Here is a 17,487-nt window from a genome sequence, read left to right on the forward strand (position 1 = left end):
GAGGCCCATCAACGTTACCATCTAGAAACCAAAATCATTACCAAACGTACCACGATATATATTTTTTTACTAAGGTGGGGAGCTCATCCACCAGTTTTCGGTGGTAATTTTCCTAGACGAAAGCGGCATTCTGAGATTTGAAGTATAGATTAACGTAGATGTCAAGGTACGTTTGCTGAGTTTGAAGGTGTTTGGGACAAGAAGGCAAACGGAGGACGAGCCTGCCACCTGTTCTAATTTAATTATTTTGAAGTATTTAGAGTGCCACTAGCAGAAGTAGAATTTTTACAGATTTATTTTATTTTTGTAGCTCTTCGTCAGATAGTTTTTCACTGAAAATAAATCAACACGTAGTTTAACGTAGATTGACGCTTCTTCTCTAATCTTTAGCTTCTTTTGTAACATAAAATGTGCCAATTTTTCTTTGTAAGTGTAGATTTAATCTGAAGCTAATTAAAGCTTCGATCATCTGATAGTATACAAATACCCTAAATGTTTCCTTCTCTTTTCATAGTATTTATTTGTTCGTGTCTCTTTAGTTTTAAACGTGTTCCTTCCGAGCTGCCTTGCATGTGTGTCATATTCAGTACTTCATCCTTCGCAACTCACGCTCGGGCAGCCCTCCCTATAGGGGTGCGCCGCCGCATACACTCGCTGCCTCTATCTGCTTCTTCTCCCCCGCTCACGGTCAGGCTTGATTTCTTTCTTCAGGTGGCTGACGGGCTGTCCGTGCCGAACAGCGTCATCGCCCCTCTCATAAACCCGTCGCTCCTTTTCAAGCGGTCCGCCTCCTCCTCCACCTTCCACGGCAAATCTAGCATGGCGGCCAACTTCGGCACCTCGTAGAGCACCGCGTAGAGCACTGCGCTGGCACTCTGCACTCGCTGCCGCGACTTCATCCACCATGTCGCTTCCTCGCTCACACCCCATCTTCCTCCCGCGCGCGCGACGACGGGTCTCCAGCTCCGGCCGGGTCTCTCTCGGAGTCCTCCGTCGGGGCGGCGGCCGTCGTAGCCCGTGCGACGCCCGGCCGGGGTGGGCGGATGGACGCTCAGCCCAGCAGGGTGTCGGGCGGACGGTTCATGCCATCTGTCTTTGGCCACCACGGCCCCTCCAACCCCCCTCTCTCACTCTAGGATAATTGTGTGTTATTTATTGCTCGTGTCGGGCCTGTCCTCACGGCCTGCCTGTGCAGCCCTTTACCCCCTCCCTTGCTCATGAGTGTTGTGTGAATGTAGCCATATTGCTAGTAGTTACCAGGCGAGGGCTCGCGCCCCTGCCGAATCTCATTATACTTTCCTCATCCCTACCATTATCCGACGAAACAGTCTGCTCATTAGTTTCGTCTCTAATCACTGTGTACTCCTCAATCATTCCGTCCTCATGCATCCCAATTCTTGCATCACCAAGAATATTTTGCTGATTCGACTTCACCCCTAATTTAAGATAGTGCCTTTCACTTGTAGCATTAAGACCTACGGTACAACGTACAGATGAAATCTCCTTTAAATATTTATTTCTTACCTTCAAAAAGATTTGAAATGTAAAAATTGGGTATAAGAACGGGTTTCCAGTTGTTTAGTAGTTTGTTGGAAACACTTAGTCTTACACCAGCACTGGCTTCTGTTTCTTTAAGGTTTACAGTAGTCTTGTTTAGATGGCGCAACGTTGCTCCTTCCACTGCCACAAAAAACCCTTCTAGTTTCGTTGTACATTAAAACAAAAAGCTATTGTTTAGTAATTAATGCCGCATGTTGCGCCTTCTGAACGAGACAGACGTTTCTTCCAGTAGAGCAGATCTCACTGGAGCTCAAGTTAATTAGTTATTTTTACTGTACAAACGTGTGTATTGAATAATTGTTCATCTAGGCAACTGTATTGATTTTACTGTATTGTTTTGTATATAAATACTCATCAGAGAATAAATTTTTTGGTAAACAGTAAGTTGAACATTTAACTTGATCGCACCCACCTCACCCACCTCCATTACTAGCACGTAGAAAACGTAAACCAATTTGTGATCTGTAACAAGTAGCAAGTAGCAATTTGTTAAGTAATTCCTGTCACACTGCTATGTATCTAGATAATAACTCAGCAACTCATACTCGACGCAGCGACGTCCCTGTTTGTAGCTACACGATTGTTGCTACAGCCGACAGTGCCCGAGTCAGCTTAAACTGAACCGTCTATAGACGAATTCATTACTTCCGCCAATGCTAGAATATCAACCAGAAGTAAACAGCGCTAAGAACTAAAGCGAAAACGAAAGATATCAATGTCTTTCCGAAGCTCTCGCCTTGTCCAAGCGCTCGGAGGGACAGGGGGGCGCGGGGGCTCGAATCAGGAAAGCATTGCCTACCCTCCAGGCGTTTTCAGCGACAATCATCGACCCACGCCTAGATTGACACGGCGTCACTTCTTAGCTTTAGAAATGATTTATGAGCCAGGGGTCAAAAGGAGCGTAAACCCAAAGTCCCCGTCACGACAGACGCCTTAGAGAGAAGCCGTGACCTACCTCGCAGGCGTCCAAGCGACAACTCGTGTCGCGGCGACAAGTAGTAGTAGACACGACCCTGTTCATGGACACAAAAATGTGGTCACAAATCGGGCAATATACGATGTCCGACGCCACCAGCCACACGCCCCTTTTGTAGTTAAACTGTTGTAGCTACAGTCGACATGACCGCATGCAGCTTCATCCGAACCAAAGTTGTTGACCGTATATGATCAACTCCCGGGCGGGGCAAATTTTTTCTTTTTCGCTTTTTGTCTTTAGGCAGGACCGAACTCAGACCTCGGCCGCGGAGGAGCAAGCTTAGCCGAACGTGTTAAAGCGTGATCGTTCGTTGGCAGATCGTGGGGATGGTCGGTAGTTCGAATACCGTCCGCGATCATTTTTCCTGCTCTGCTGGCCTGGCCAATAAGTGTCTTCGGGCGTTAGTCACAGCTGAGATCTGCATGCCGCCGAAAGTTGTGCTCTGTATCGTTCCGTCGTGGCCAAGTCGGTAGCGTCCGGGCCCGGTATGAATCTGGTCGCTGATTCAAATCATGTCCCGGTGATATTTTTCGCGCCCCGCTGGCCATGACTTTACAGCCGTGCGACACATGGGCCGGTACGTAAACAGTCGCTGGTTCGAATACAGTCGACGGAACCCTTTTGCCCCTCTGCTGGCCATATGTTTCGGGGTGTGAGCCACACCGGAGATCAGCCTCACCTATGCAAAAGCCTCATCATTGGCTCAGTTGGTAGAGCGCGCGCCCGGGATGCGGATGGCTGCCGGTTCGAATACTGACCGAGGTTCAGTTTTTCCTATTTAGTAGTTTGCGGCGCGGGGACCAAGGGTTAGGACAAAAGACCAGCCGACATGGTGAGGTGGACTTGACCGCCTACTCAGCAGCCCCATCCAATTTGCCCCCCCCCCCAAAAAACAAAAACAATAACAAAATCTTCGCCCCGACCAGGGCTCGACCCCTGGGCCGATGGTGTCTCGTGCACCACGTGCCAGCACGCTCGCCACTCGGCTGCCGGCTCCACTTGTCAGCGGACAGTTCAGAACTCGGTCGTGCTTTACGAGTCTTGTTCTCCCGGATTGCACGCGTTCAGGTCGAGTCAAGTCCACCTCCTCGACGCGCTGCAGCCCGGGTCGACTCCTGGCCAGAAACAAGGAAAATAGCCAGTAAATTAGCCCCCCGGGCGCGCGGAGGTTAGGTTAGGTTAGCGGAGCGTGCATTTATTGGCCTTTTCGCCCGGATTTCGACCCGGGCTGCAGCGCGTCGAGGAGGTGGACTTGATCGGACCTGAACGCGTGCAATCCGGGAGTACAAGACTCGTAAAGCAGGACCGAGTTCTGACCTTTTCGAGAACAGAAGCAGTCGACAGCTGAGTGGTGAGCGCGCTCGGGTGTGGTCCGGAAACCGTCGGCCTAGGGATCGAATCCCATCCGCGTTACTATTTTCCTGCTCTGTTGATCCGCTCTCGGCTACCTGCGCATTTTGCCTCTCGCTGACTCCCGAAGACATGATCAACAGAGCGGGAAAAAGTACCGCGGCTGGGATTCGATCCCTGGACCGACGGTTTCCGGACCAGACCGGAGCGCGCTCGCCATGTGGCTGTCGCCTACTTCTGCTAACGACAAGATCAGAACTCGGTCGGGCTTTACGAGTCTTGTACTCCTGAATTGCACGCGTTCAGGTCCGATCAAGTCCACCTCCTCGACGCGCTGCAGCCCGGGTCGAAATCCGGGCGAAAAGGCCAATAAATGCACGCTCCGCTAACCTAACCTAACCTCCGCGCGCCCGGGGGGCTAATTTACTGGCTATTTTCCTTGTTTCTGGCCAGAAGTCTACCCGGGCTGCAGCGCGTCGAGGAGGTTGACTTGACCCGACCTGAACGCGTGCAATCCGGGAGAACAAGACTCGCAAAGCACGACCGAGTTCTGAACTGTCCGCTGACAAGTGGAGCCGGCAGCCGAGTGGCGAGCGAGCTGGCACGTGGTGCACGAGACACCATCGGCACAGGGGTCGAGCCCTGGTCGGGGCGAAGATTTTATTGTTTATTTTTTTTTGGGGGGGGGGGCAAAGTCCACCTCACCATGTCGGGTGGTCTTTTGTCCTAACCCTTGGTCCCCGCGCCGCAAACTGCTAAATTGGAAAAACTGAACCACAGTCAGTATTCGAACCGACAACTATCCGCATCTCGGAGGCGCGCTCTACCAACTGAGCCAATGATGAGGCTTTTGTCGACTGTATTCGAACCAGCGACTGTTTGCGTTCCGGCCCATGTCCATGTGTCGCACGGCTGTAAAGTCATGGCCAGCGGAGCGCGAAAAATATCACCGGGACAAGATTCGAACCAGCGACCAGATTCATACCGGGCCCGGACGCTACCGACTTGGCCACGACGGAACGATACAGAGCACAACTTTCGGCAGCATCTAGATCTCAGCTGTGACTGACGCCCGAAGACACACATTGGCCAGGCAGAGTCACCGCCGGGTCAAGGGATCGAATCCTGGTCGGGGCGAACTTTTTTGCGGGTCCCGCTGAATAGTTGTTCGGTCGGGTCCACCTCCTCATCTCGTTGCAGGCCTGGTCAGTTTAATCGGATGCCAAAAAAAACGGGGGGAAAATGATCCTCGAACAGTATTCGAACTACAGACCATCCACATCCGGAGCGCGCGCCCTACCAACTGAGCCATTGAGGCTATTGGGAAAGAACGTCCTACCTCCGCTGTAGCTATCATACCCGAAAACACATGGCCGGCAGAGGGGCAAAAGGGTTCCATCGACGAGATTCGAACCAGCGACTGTTTGTGTACCGGCCCATCAGGTATCACACGGCTGAAAAGTCATGGCCAGCGAAGCGCGAAAAATATCACCCAGGCGGGATTCGAACCAGCCAGCATGTTCATGCCGCTCCTGGGCGCTTCCGACTTAGCCACGAAGGAACGATAGTGAGCATCGCTACCGCTCCCGACCGAATCCAGATCCCAGCTGTCGCTGCAGAGCGGGAAAAATGATCGCGGACGGGATTCGAACTTCCGCCCATCCCCACATTCTGCCAACCTGCCAACGAACACGCTTAGCGCGCTCGACTGCTAGCCTGCCCTTGCCCGTTAGAGTTCTGAGATCGGTCTTGACTAACGGAAGACAAGAAGCGACAGAAAAAAGTTTGCCCCAGCCGGCAGTTTTGTCGCCACAAACAGGGACGTACTATGTCGTGGGGAAGCGGGAAGGGCCAGCCTGTGGATAGGCAAGCCCGCATGGCTCGTATGCGTTCATACATTAAGGTTGCCAGCCTACCAGGCGCTCTCCTCATGTCGAGACACATCACATCCCTGGTTGTATATACACAGTTGTAGCTACACCCGACGCGCCATCGAGCGGCTTCATCCGAACCAAACCGATTGTAGACAAAAGCCGCTCGGCGCCGTAAATGTTCCGTTAATTTCCCGTAGTTGTTTTAAACAGTTGTAGGCGAATATTAGTGAAACCAATCGGGATTTACTGTCTTCTGTCCAACAACAGTCGCTTATAGACATAATTTTGATGTTCCTCACCGCAAATGTCAAATACTCTGTTTCCCAGGAACGAGGAATGTCACAAGCCGTCTACCCGTCTTTTCGATTTCAAGACCGCAAGAAACAGCAGGGTGTAGGGATGCCGGACGAGCATGGGGACATATACCAACAAGTCTCAATGGAACGGAATAACTCGAACATGATCGCAGAGGGACAGCACAGCTCAGGAGGAAATTCAGTAAGTACCGTGGGGGAGGGGCAGAGCAGCGTATCTGAAGAACATGAACAGTCAGAGGAACGGCAGCCGGGAACAGAAGAGGGACGAAACAGCGGTTCAGAGGAGTCCGAAGAACGAACAGACAACTCCCGGGAGGACTCCCGGGCGCACAGCGACGTGGTTGCGACGTATTTTGCCGCATTACCCCGCGAGGAAGGTGGAGGCGCGATCCGCGATCGCCGCTCACCGGGAGCGTTCGCCGCCCGCAGGCGAGGTCGTGGCCGCCGAGGGCGCGGACGGCGCGGACGGCGAGGGCGGGCCAAGCGCGGCGGCCGGGCTCGGCGACACGAGTCCTCGGACTCGGACTCGGACACCGACTCGGAGTCGGATTCGGACGGCCCTTCCATGTCTGACCTGTCGGACGATGACGCCCCTTACGAATACGTGCGCGTCAGGAGTCGCTTACGGAAACCCAAGGACAGCGACGAGGACCAGGATGACGACAGGAGGCCACGAGGCCGGGGCGGCCGGGGTGGGCGCCACCGCAACAACAAGGTCGCAGCCTCCGAGGAAGATGAACAGAGCCAGCCTGCCGAGGAGCCTGAAGAGGAGGAAGACGAGGAAGAGGTCGAGGAGGTGCCTTTGGTCCCGGTGGTCGAACACCTCCCCGTCGTGCTCGTGCGCCGGCCCAAGCACAAGTTCAAAACGAGCACCTTCAAGTCCAAATACCGGGACGACGAGACACGCCAACACTCGTACAAGAGCCCCTTCACGGAGAAGGAGCGCGACGAGTACCGCATCAAGGTGTGGCCCAACAAGGTGAAGCAGTACGACGACGACTACGACCCCAACTTTCGACCCGCTGATCACTACTCGCGCCTGAGGGAGCCGCAAGGGCTGCAGGGTTCCGGCCCCGGCATTCCCCCTGGCCCCCCCTACAACCACCCACGTCCAGCGGCGCAGGCTGCAGAGCCGGGCGCCGTCCTCGGTCCCGTCCGGGGCTACTACGGCATGGACAGGCATGCCCCGCCTCGGTGGTCGAGTAGCTACATCCGGGACGAGAGTGCGCGGCCGAGGCCACCCTGGGAGCGTCTACGACATCCACCACCCCCATCTCCGCCACCCCCTCCACCACCTCCTCCTCCTCCTCCTCCCCCGCCGCCGCCGCCGCCGCCGCCCCAGGTGCACCCCACCCCCGCCGCTGCGATGCCTCAGAGACACCCTCACCCACATCCACCCCGGCAGCACTTCCCCCACGCCAACGCCCACCCCCACGCCCATTCCCATGCACCCCAAACTGCCGGCCCCAGCTTCGGTCCCGGTCCTGGCCCCATGCCAGCCGTCTCCCGCTACCCTCCCCACAAGCATCCTGCCGTCACACACATTCACATGGGCTCTTCCCAAACTGCTCCGGTGCCTGCGCCAGGTGTAGCTACAATGCCTCACCCCTACCTCCTGGACATTGTCAAGAAATATCCAGTTAAGATTAGAGTGCTCAACTGACAAGTAAATTAACCGACTCATATTAATAGCAAGATACGCTTGACATTTTCATGTTCCTTATTTATTCAAGATTGTAAATTACGAAGAAGAGCGCCAGCCAGCCATAGTTATAGATTATGTAATACTTTTAACTTTTTAAGAACTTACAACATGAACTGTAAATATGTAATATACATTAGTTTAGGTGTGTTTGTATTTGTGACAACTAGTCTCTAACAACTTCAAATAAGCAATGTGAATTCCATGTAACTAGGGATGTTAATGCTGGCAGACTGATAGAAGTCAATAGATCAAATAAAGATAAACAATGTCAGTGTATTACATATATTTCATATACAAATGTTTGTTGAATATATACAGTCTAACCATAGATTTTGTTCTAAATCCCAACTATCAATGGTAGAAAAAAGAATTTTTTTAAAGGATAAAACGGGCTGTAATGCAAATGCTCAATGCAGAATGTATTAAGTCCTTCTAAAAGCTAATATCAACCCAATAATGTAAAAGCAATATGAATCTGCCACTGAACATGTTGAGTACAGTATGACCACAGCCCGAAATGCAAGGATTAAAGATCACCTGCACTCAATGAGTTAATAAGAAGCAGATAGACATTCTGGCAAATGGAGAAATTATCCAAACCCAATTAAATAATAAAAGATTCCAAGGAAAGAATGTTGGCCACAGCTTTCATGGAGTCAGGCTAATTAATTGCTTTACATTTAATTTTAAAACAAAACAAAAGACTTGCAAGTTCTCTTGATGTAATTATGAAATTCAACAAGGTTCTATACCATAAAGTCTGCATACATTATTTTTCAGAAATGTGGATTCCTTGCCTTTAAGTATTGTACTCATAACAATAACCCTCTCGGGGGGTAGGTGATTTACAACAACAAGGCTAGAAACAATTCAAAACAGAATAAATAATTTAAGAATAGAAAATATAATAAAAACATTTTTAAAAGGCTATAAATAATGGTACAACTATGTAACGAAAACATAATTCGCTGTAACTGAATGTAGACAGAACACAATAATATTTTGAATAAACAAAATCTTTGGACCCTAATAAAACTCTAAAAAGAATATGTGAGTTATGTGCTTTCCCCAGGTAACTCAAAATGAATTCTCTGCACCAACTAAAATGATAACCTAAGACAAGATCAAGGTACCGAGTAAGTTTGCAAATGAGAGTCTTCTTACACATTATGTACACAACCATAAGTTTCTTTACATCAACATTAACACAGACTGATGCCAGTGCTTGTATACAAAGGGTAAGCCAAAATTTAGACTGCTCCCCTCAAAACATCATCTGTCATTCATTTAATGTTAAGATGCAAAAGAAGATTTATGTATTGTGATTAGGACAGAAATGAATAGGCCTACAGACAAGCACTCGCCCCTTGAATCACAAACACCTCTCACGGCAAAATGGAAATAGTAAATTACAATTCTCAAAACTTTGCATAAATATATTTCATAGGCCTTGTTCTTTTGGTAGGTTTTATTTCAATCTCTTAACATGTAAGCTTGTCCACCCACATTATCAAACCCATAAAAGACAGAAAAAAATAATTAAAAAGCTGACTAATTTTTTTTTAATAAGGAAAACTTTTCACCTTTAAATAGATAAGATATACCTATTCTACCAAGAGGTTTAAGACATAAAATTGGGTGTAAATAATGACTTACAGTACATCTCAACAGAACCACTAGAGTGTCTGATACTGGGTGAACAATACAATCAATAAAACAGTTTCTCTGACAATATGATTATGAGTTGCAACTACTTGACTAATAAGATACTGACCAGAGGTTTTCACCCAAGGATAAAGCCGTTCTCACAAGTAATAATGAACACAGCTCCCTTGGATCACATCAATATAATAATCTTAGCACTTTCAGTAAAGCATAGTTTGAAACTTATAAAATACCTATTACAACATAATCACAAAGCATGTGACTTCACCATGTAGAACGTTGTACAGTATGTTTTTAAAATTATCACAAGAGTATATAACTTTACACAAATTCCATAGTTACTTGGAAATATTATTGTTTTTTAGAAGTAGATATATAATAGACTGAGCATTTACAATAGACAGTGTTCCCTTAACAACAAACAAGATCTCCCTAAATGCACATGACCACACAACTCCTTAATAATAAACCCTTGTTACAAATGTACAAAATCCCATGTGCTACACCTCTCACATGATACTACATAAAAGCATAGTTCAGTGAAAGGTGTAACACATGAGGTTGATATAGAATGTAACTTCAATATACAAAAGTTCAGGGAAAAGGACAAATTTTATTTGAGAAACTGGTAATGCTTGATAAAAAGATATATCCACAATACTTTACAAAATTGTAATATGCAGTGAGATAGACCAGATGAGCAATACAGTAAATGAAAACTCTAATGCTAGTAGTAACAAATTAATGCAAATAATTTGAGACCGCATGGACATACGCAAGAGAAAATAAGGATAACTTATCAAAATGAGTCTGAAGGAAATGTCTACAGTATAAAATGGCTTTCTGAGATCAAAAGCCATACAATTTGGAATACTTGAGGATAATCATGATGCTGTTACAACTAATCGTTGTTTAATCTAAAAAAGAATTACACACAATTAAATACCTCAAAGAACATGGAATTTCTAAAGAAACATACAGAATGTATGGCACTCATGTAAAATAATATACCTAAACTTTAGTACTTTGTCATATTGATGACTTAACGGCTCAGTACCACAATTTTGAAATGATTACTATTACCAGCATTAGTATTTTCCCAACAGTGAAGGAAAGAAGAATCATTCATGATTAGGTAGAAGCACAAATGTCTAAAGACAGGGCTAAATTGACATATAGTACAGTAGTAATATTTGAATATTATCAAATACATCAGGTATGTTTACCCACATCCACGAGTAATGTAGGAAATAAAGTGGCAGACAATGGCTGTGACACCCATGATTTTCGTAACTTCTGTCATGGCCAATGACTTTATAACTGCAACGGACATGTCTAATTTACAATACGGCTCCTGGTTAAAAGTATAACCCATTAGGAGGCGTATGACACGTCCGGAGCAAAACGGACATGTCATGCACTTGTTTCCTGTTCAACCCAGCCATCGCTATCATATTCGCTGTCGCTAGCAGAGTCTGAATCAGAGAACTCAACAGCAACACGCCGAGCCAGAATAGATGCAACATCAAGGGGAGCATTGACCCTTTCGACTTCCTTCTGCTCAATTTTCTCAACTTTACGAAGTTTGATACCTGTTGAAAAATGACATGACTGTAAGTAAGCAGAAAAAAACCTCCGAAGAAAGAAATGCAAAATACATTGATGCCACAATCTTTACCATCTCTGATAGCTTTAAGAAGATCATTGCGAGTATCACAAACAGGTCCGATGTTATGAACCTTGCGTGCAGCCACCTGATCTCCCATCTTTGGAGGTGACGTTTTAGGTGGTGAAGAAGTAATCTGCTGGGCAATAAGATAATTAATTTTAAAAGAATAAATTACAAAGCTTGATGAAAAATAATCCATACTCAACGTACCTGTTTATTGGGAGATTTGCCAATGTCCCCGTTGATATTGAGGGGGGGTGAGGTGGTGCCAGGGGCTTTGCCCAGCTGGCCGTTTGGCAGTGCCGATGGCAGCGGGGGTGGTGGTGGCGGTGGAGGCGGCGCCGCGGCCGGGGGCATGTCGGGCACAGGTGGGGGCGGCGGCAGGATATCGTTGTGCAGGGGCTCTGGAGTCTCGTCCCGGCTAAGCTGCCTGGGCGGAGTTGGCGTAGGCGTAGAGTGGGGGCTGCCTGACCGACTGCCCGAGTGGCTCACAGAGTTGGTTCTGTTGAGGAGGTGACCCGGTAGCACAGCGGGGCCGTTGGACGTCACCTCTGTTGGGGGCGGCGGCGGCGGCGGCAACGTGTCGCGTCCCGCACTCATGCTGCGGCCCCTGGTGGGCGTGTTGGTGGCCGAAGTACCCGTCGGTGTGCTAGAGTAAAGATAATAAAATGAAATTACATACTAACAAAAATCAACAACGCTAGAGCACGATAAATGCCACATGCCCAATCAGCAAGGAAAAGCTACAGTATAGAAGGAAATTTGTACAAACCTGTTACTGGAGTTATTGGCACTGGGTGGGGCAGGCGGGGGTTGTGACGGTCGCTGAGAGTTGGCCCGCGCAGCAGCGCTCCGCCCATAAATACTACTGTTTGGACTTTGGTATGCGTCTGTTCCATAATAACCAGAATCCTCATAGCTTCCTGGATAGTTTGACCTGAAAAACATAGAGAAAGAAAGAGGTTAGTAAAAATTTGACTTTGTAGTTATGTCATTAAAAAAATTAAAAGAAACAATACACACTTGTAGTGAGATGTATCAGTTGGACTTAAGGGTGGCTGAGGTTGTGTTGAATTCATTTGACTTTGCTGAGCTAATTGTTGCTGCTGTTGCTGCTGCAAATGTTGCTGGGCGTATTGTTGAGTCTGAGAGTAAAGCTGGTTAGCTGGCTGACCATACTGAGAAGTCTGACCATACTGTGATTGCTGTGAGTGAATTGATGGTTGAGGGCTGTAATGGCCATCGCCATGATCTGGATAGCTTCGTCTGATCTCAATACTGTTAGGCCTTGGTGGCCTTGGATCCATTACTAGAAGTGCTTCATCAGGATGCTGCACACGCTACATAACAAATAAAATTGAGTTAGATAAAGTGTTAAGTTTGAAAATAGCATGGTTTGGAAGAATTAATAGGGATTTAAATACCTGAGGTGTACGGTAATCAACATTTTGAGGCATAAGGTACTCTCCCTGACCTAGAGCTAACTGCCTTTGTCTCTCCCTGGTGTTATGAGGTTGACGCGGTCGTTTCTTGTGACGTCCACCACCTCCTTCATTTCTTGGGCGGTGAGGCTGTGAGAGAAAAAGATAATACGTTTGTAAACATGTACAGCTATGTAGTCTACAAGGTTATCATTACAGAAATTGAGACTACGTCTTTCATTCAAGACTCACTCTCAGTTTAGAACAAACACCACCTATTGCCTTGGCTACAGCCATAACTAAACTTTTTGAGGATAACGGCGATAAGAAGGGGACACTAAGACCATTAACTTGGTCTTCCAAATCAATCAACTTATTGTTAAGACTAAATGAATGAATTTGGAATGTAGAACTCAACTGTTTGAGAAGAGCTACATCGCTATCACAATTTTTAATGCTGTCAAGAATATTATTTTGAAAAGTGCGAAATTCTAAGCAACGGTCAGAGATAAACTGCATGAATTTTAGTAGTTCTTCACTGGTGTGAGCACACTGATGAATGTGATTGTAGACATCATACTCCAGCTGCTCAAATCTATCCTCCATACTACTATAGTAAGGACTGAAACCAAAGGCCACAAAACACAACCCTGCTGTTTGTGAGACACATCCACTCTGATGCTGATAGAAGTCACTTCAGGACTTGGCTCTTATTCAAGGACAATTGGCGTTGCTCCCAGTGTGTTGAGCAATTAAATACTTAGCACTCATCATCATACCTTCTTCCCACGGTCGTGCATCATCCGCTCAGTATCCTTTAGCATTTCTTGTCTCCATAAATCGAAGAAGTAGTTAGGATCAGTATAGAACTTAAGTCCATCCTTCCCGTCATCACTGTAAAATGGTTGAAAAAAATTAATAAATGTAAATTAGAAATTAGATTACAACATTTTTTTAAAACAAATTTCACAACAATAGCAATACATACCGGTATGGATTGAGTTTGCGAAGAGGAGGAGGTTTGTCACATTGCTGATATGTTTCTAGCATAGCAGTGGGCATTGTGTCTCTTGAAACAACTTGTTGATCAAAAACAACACTGCTTTTAAATGCTTTCCGCATATGAATGTCTTGTAGTGAAACTGTTTGGGAGTTTTCAAAAGTTATTATAAAGAGGTTAAATCAAAATTAATACAGTACTACCAAACCATTTAAGTAAAAGCGCACCTTCTTCTACATTACTGTCTAGTTGTGTGACTTTAATGGCCAATCTGTCAATCCGAGCTTGTAATGAGTTGGAACGATCCTGCAGATTGTGGGCCTCTCTTTCAAGTTCACCAAAGAGATCTTCAGCATGCCTGCTAAGGCTTGATAGTTGCCGAATTATATTAGCTAGTGTTCCATTTGTAGCTGCTTCCAATTCTGAAGGAAGAGTCAAGCCATCTGGTATAGTGTTCCTTGACACCAGCACAGGCTCAACCATGCGCTTAGGAAGTGGCATTTTGATCTGTAAAATAAAATTGATTAATTAGACTTAAAACCAAAAAGGCATTAAATAACTTCTCAGAACCTTCCAAGGCCCCGCCAAGGGGACAGGACAAAATAAAGACAACAGTTTTATCAGATGCTACCACAGTCAAGGTTTAAATCAGTGCAGGATGGAGACCAGTGGAGGGGGCAATGGGAAATGTCAATGAGCAAATGATACTGCCAGTTGGGAGGAGGGGAAAATGTAGAGGGGGCAAAAAGGCCCACAGCTACACTAAAAAACAAAAACAAAAAAAACTAGAAGAATTTAGAGACATTTGAATGTAAATATCAGCAAAACCTTATAATTTTAAGGATGTAAATAGTAATAGCAGAATGGTAAAACTATAGGAACGAATGTTAAGCACCTACATCCGAAATTATTTATTTTATTTAAACTTAAAAATGTACAATTAATCGATCTGGTCGCAATATGAAACAGAAATGGGTATCTCCGTCGGGGCTTAACGCTACGAGTGCGCAATGAGGGCACTAACGCCCACTTCAATACACTGGGGAGGTCCCGGTTGTGTTGTCACTAAATGTTCTGATACCAAATGCGTTGTTTTCAGCAAAACTATCGTAATGAAAGAGTTTTCGAAAGCCGCAAGCGTCGGCGGTGGGCCAAAACAGTATCTAAGGAGCATATTCCGTATTGACTACCTTGCCGCTCCCTCAAAGGCAGGGGACGGGGCCGACGGGCCGACACTATCACTCATAAGCCCAAATGACGTGTTTACAGTATCGATTTGCAAGCCGGCCGGTCGGAAGGCGAATTACAGTGCAGAGTTTGAAAGAGCGGTGAAAAAAGTTGTGCCAAATGGTCAAAGTAAAAGGTTTTCAGTTGAAGAGGATCGGTATTTAAAAAATCGGCACTATAACCTACTGCTGGGCAGAGCGGCAAGCCTACTTTTTGACAAGGACTGGTTATATACTACATACTGCTGTGAAACTCACCTTTCAGCGATCGCGTTGACGTGGAAATCAATGCATGATGTTTGTAATATTCAAACCTACACAGAGGCCTCGGAATAAGGCAAATATCACATAAATGCCTAGATTCCTCTGACACAAATACGTAGAAAATGGCGCAGTCACAAGCGTTGACTGTTTAATGACAGCCCCCGACTGGACATAGACATACCAACCATGGTACAATCAAAATATGTGTAATTTTCATGTCAAGTAGGAGGTTTAATCATGAGGGACATAGTATTATCGTAACAGTACAAAGAGTAAGTGAAATAAATTAGAAAAAATTCAATTTTGTCTTTCCTAGCTTCAAAATAATGCAAGTTCATCAACCGATTATTTACAGTTGACTACATGGCTTCTGCTTCGTGGCGGCTTTTTGTGAAAAAACAAGATTCTTCCATTTCTTAGCATATAAGCAGGAAAACTAATAATCAATATTTTCCAATGATATTTGATTTTCACAACGGAATGCTTTAAAACACCTAGGCAATTTAGGTTAAACAGAAATAAATGTCATTTCAGCTTGCAGGGCTGCCAACCAGTTCAACAACTGAAGAAGAAGTGGGAAGGAAGAAAAGTGGTCTGCTGGCAAGTTTTGTTTTGTTTTGGTATCGGCCTTCCACTCCACAGGATTGAAGGCTCGAAACGGTCAGTGTGCGTCGAGTCCCTCAGATTTACGGAGTGGGAGTCAAGAGCACTGTCCTAGCAGCTGCAGCAGGGACTAAAATGGGTGCTCCCAGAGAGGTACGTCAAAACTTTCCTCAAGGCCATCTTCTAACCCTTTAAGGGCACGTTGCCATTCAATATTTGGACGAAAACCTGAGTGTTGTCTCCTTTGCTGCTGTTTGCTGTCTCACTTCAATTAAATGACATTATTTCACCGTTTCCACGTGTCCCTTTGACGTATGGAGCAGTTTGCTCCAGCAGGTGAACAACCCGGCTTCAACCCTTCTCTGGGGAAGTGAGTCGTCGGCCGGTATGGATGGAGTGTCAATATCACAATTTATTCATCAAACAATCAAAAATAAAATTTAAAAAATTCAAAAGAGATTCTTCCCTATTTTGACCAAAGGTGGCGACTTGTCTACTCGCCACAACGACCTTTGGTGTCCCTTTTACTACCACAATAGCGGCAATAAGTACACCCCTTGGTCCACCTGTCTCCATTTCAGTTATTTGCAGTGCAAAAAAAAACCTCCACCCAAAACAACCTCCACCCAAAACAACAGAGGGAATTCCTGGAGTTATTTCGTTGTTGGGGTGGAAAGCGAATGGATGATTTTTTTTCTCTCTCCCTCATTTTGCTCTGCTTAACGTTATGATCGCAGGGCATCCTTAGCGAGGAGCCGCTCTACGACCCCAAGATCCTGGAGCGACTCGACTTCTCCAAGGCCCGCACCAAGTTCAGCACCCCCGTCTCCGCGGCGAGGCCCGGGGAAGGGCTGAGGGTGCGGCCCCTCCGGCGGGCCGACTACCGACGGGGTGAGTGGGGCGGATCGTGGAGCGGTGTCTGCCAAACGACCGCACCGCGCCACAATTGAGGCCTTTCACGCTCTAGACCAGATCGCCAGCCAGATTGCATGTCAGCAGTATACGCGCTGCACGCCCGCGTTGCATAAGAGCTAAGCCGTGCGCTGCGCGTACCGCACCGTTGGAGCAACCAGGGCCGGTGCAGGCATGTACCAAACGGCGGAGAAAGCCGACATTACTGTCGAACACCTACGAGATATTTTTTTTTTGGGGGGGGGGGATTGGAATTTGAAATTTGTCGGAAATGATATGCCAATGGGCGTTGTTAGGTGTTCGTGCTATCTATACATGGCAGCAAGTGCAAGTGTGAGGTCTCATAGACTCAGACCGCGGAGCTAGACGGGAACAAAGGATTCCAGGCATCCAGGGGAAGAGGAAGAGGTGGGAGGGAGGTGGGGGCACGTACCTGACGTGGCGGGTGGACCAATAGGCCTGAGGGCGGCAGGCGTTGCGCTGGTCCGAGCGGGGCGCTTAAGACCGGCTCTGGAACGCGGGCTGGATCCGCCCCGCTTCAAGGTCAACATGCCCGGTCTCGTCCCGTCCGTCAGACGGACCGAGAAACCCGTTTCACTTTCCTTTTTATTTTCACCTCTATCAAAGGGTAATGTGTATGGAGCACTCGTGGCGCTTCCTCCTGGGCGTGCCGCAGCCGATAGGTGCCGCGGAGGAACGTTTAGCGCCCAAACGTTGCCTCAACGCCCGATATCTCGGGGGCGAGGGCGCTGGAGCAGGGCGAGGGGGCGAGGGCGGGCCGCCGTCTTCACAGGGCTGTTTGGCGGGCTAGCCTACCCAGTGCGAGGCAGGCGCTATCGTCCAAGTCGCTAAGAGAAACCAGAGAAACACACGGAAACACTCCGTCGTGTTGCCTGTTGTGGGGCCGGGCCGAGCCATCTCACTGGTGGCAATACGCCCCCCCCC

The 17,487-nt window shown here is 47.3% G+C and overlaps 2 protein-coding genes across 3 annotated transcripts in view; one reads left to right on the plus strand and one right to left on the minus strand.

Moving 5' to 3' along the window:
* Window positions 1-8,050: 8,050 nt before the first annotated feature.
* On the minus strand, window positions 8,051-15,277 carry LOC113203730 (actin-binding protein WASF3). Its single transcript, XM_026418559.2, has 10 exons — window positions 15,022-15,277; window positions 13,765-14,044; window positions 13,526-13,679; window positions 13,317-13,431; window positions 12,541-12,687; window positions 12,140-12,456; window positions 11,889-12,053; window positions 11,327-11,765; window positions 11,126-11,249; window positions 8,051-11,039 (listed from the first exon to the last, which is right to left on the minus strand). Exons 2-10 carry the CDS (start codon window positions 14,036-14,038, stop codon window positions 10,861-10,863), a joined length of 1,914 nt encoding a protein of 637 aa, XP_026274344.1. The 5' UTR covers window positions 14,039-14,044; window positions 15,022-15,277; the 3' UTR covers window positions 8,051-10,860.
* A 224-nt stretch (window positions 15,278-15,501) lies between these two features.
* The window catches only part of LOC113203733 (probable glucosamine 6-phosphate N-acetyltransferase), a 21,378-nt gene continuing 19,392 nt past the window's right edge, over window positions 15,502-17,487 (plus strand). Inside the window, exons 1-2 of one of the 2 annotated variants that reach the window (XM_052272014.1) lie at window positions 15,502-15,783; window positions 16,368-16,521. In XM_052272014.1, the coding sequence (XP_052127974.1) occupies window positions 15,766-15,783; window positions 16,368-16,521 (172 nt within the window). In that variant the 5' untranslated portion in view covers window positions 15,502-15,765. The remainder of the gene's footprint in view (window positions 15,784-16,367; window positions 16,522-17,487) is intronic. The other variant, XM_052272013.1, reaches the window with a different exon arrangement.

The sequence above is a fragment of the Frankliniella occidentalis genome, unplaced genomic scaffold, assembly GCF_000697945.3.
Source record: "Frankliniella occidentalis isolate FOCC.00 unplaced genomic scaffold, Focc_3.1 Scaffold184, whole genome shotgun sequence".
Classification (NCBI taxonomy): domain Eukaryota; kingdom Metazoa; phylum Arthropoda; class Insecta; order Thysanoptera; family Thripidae; genus Frankliniella; species Frankliniella occidentalis.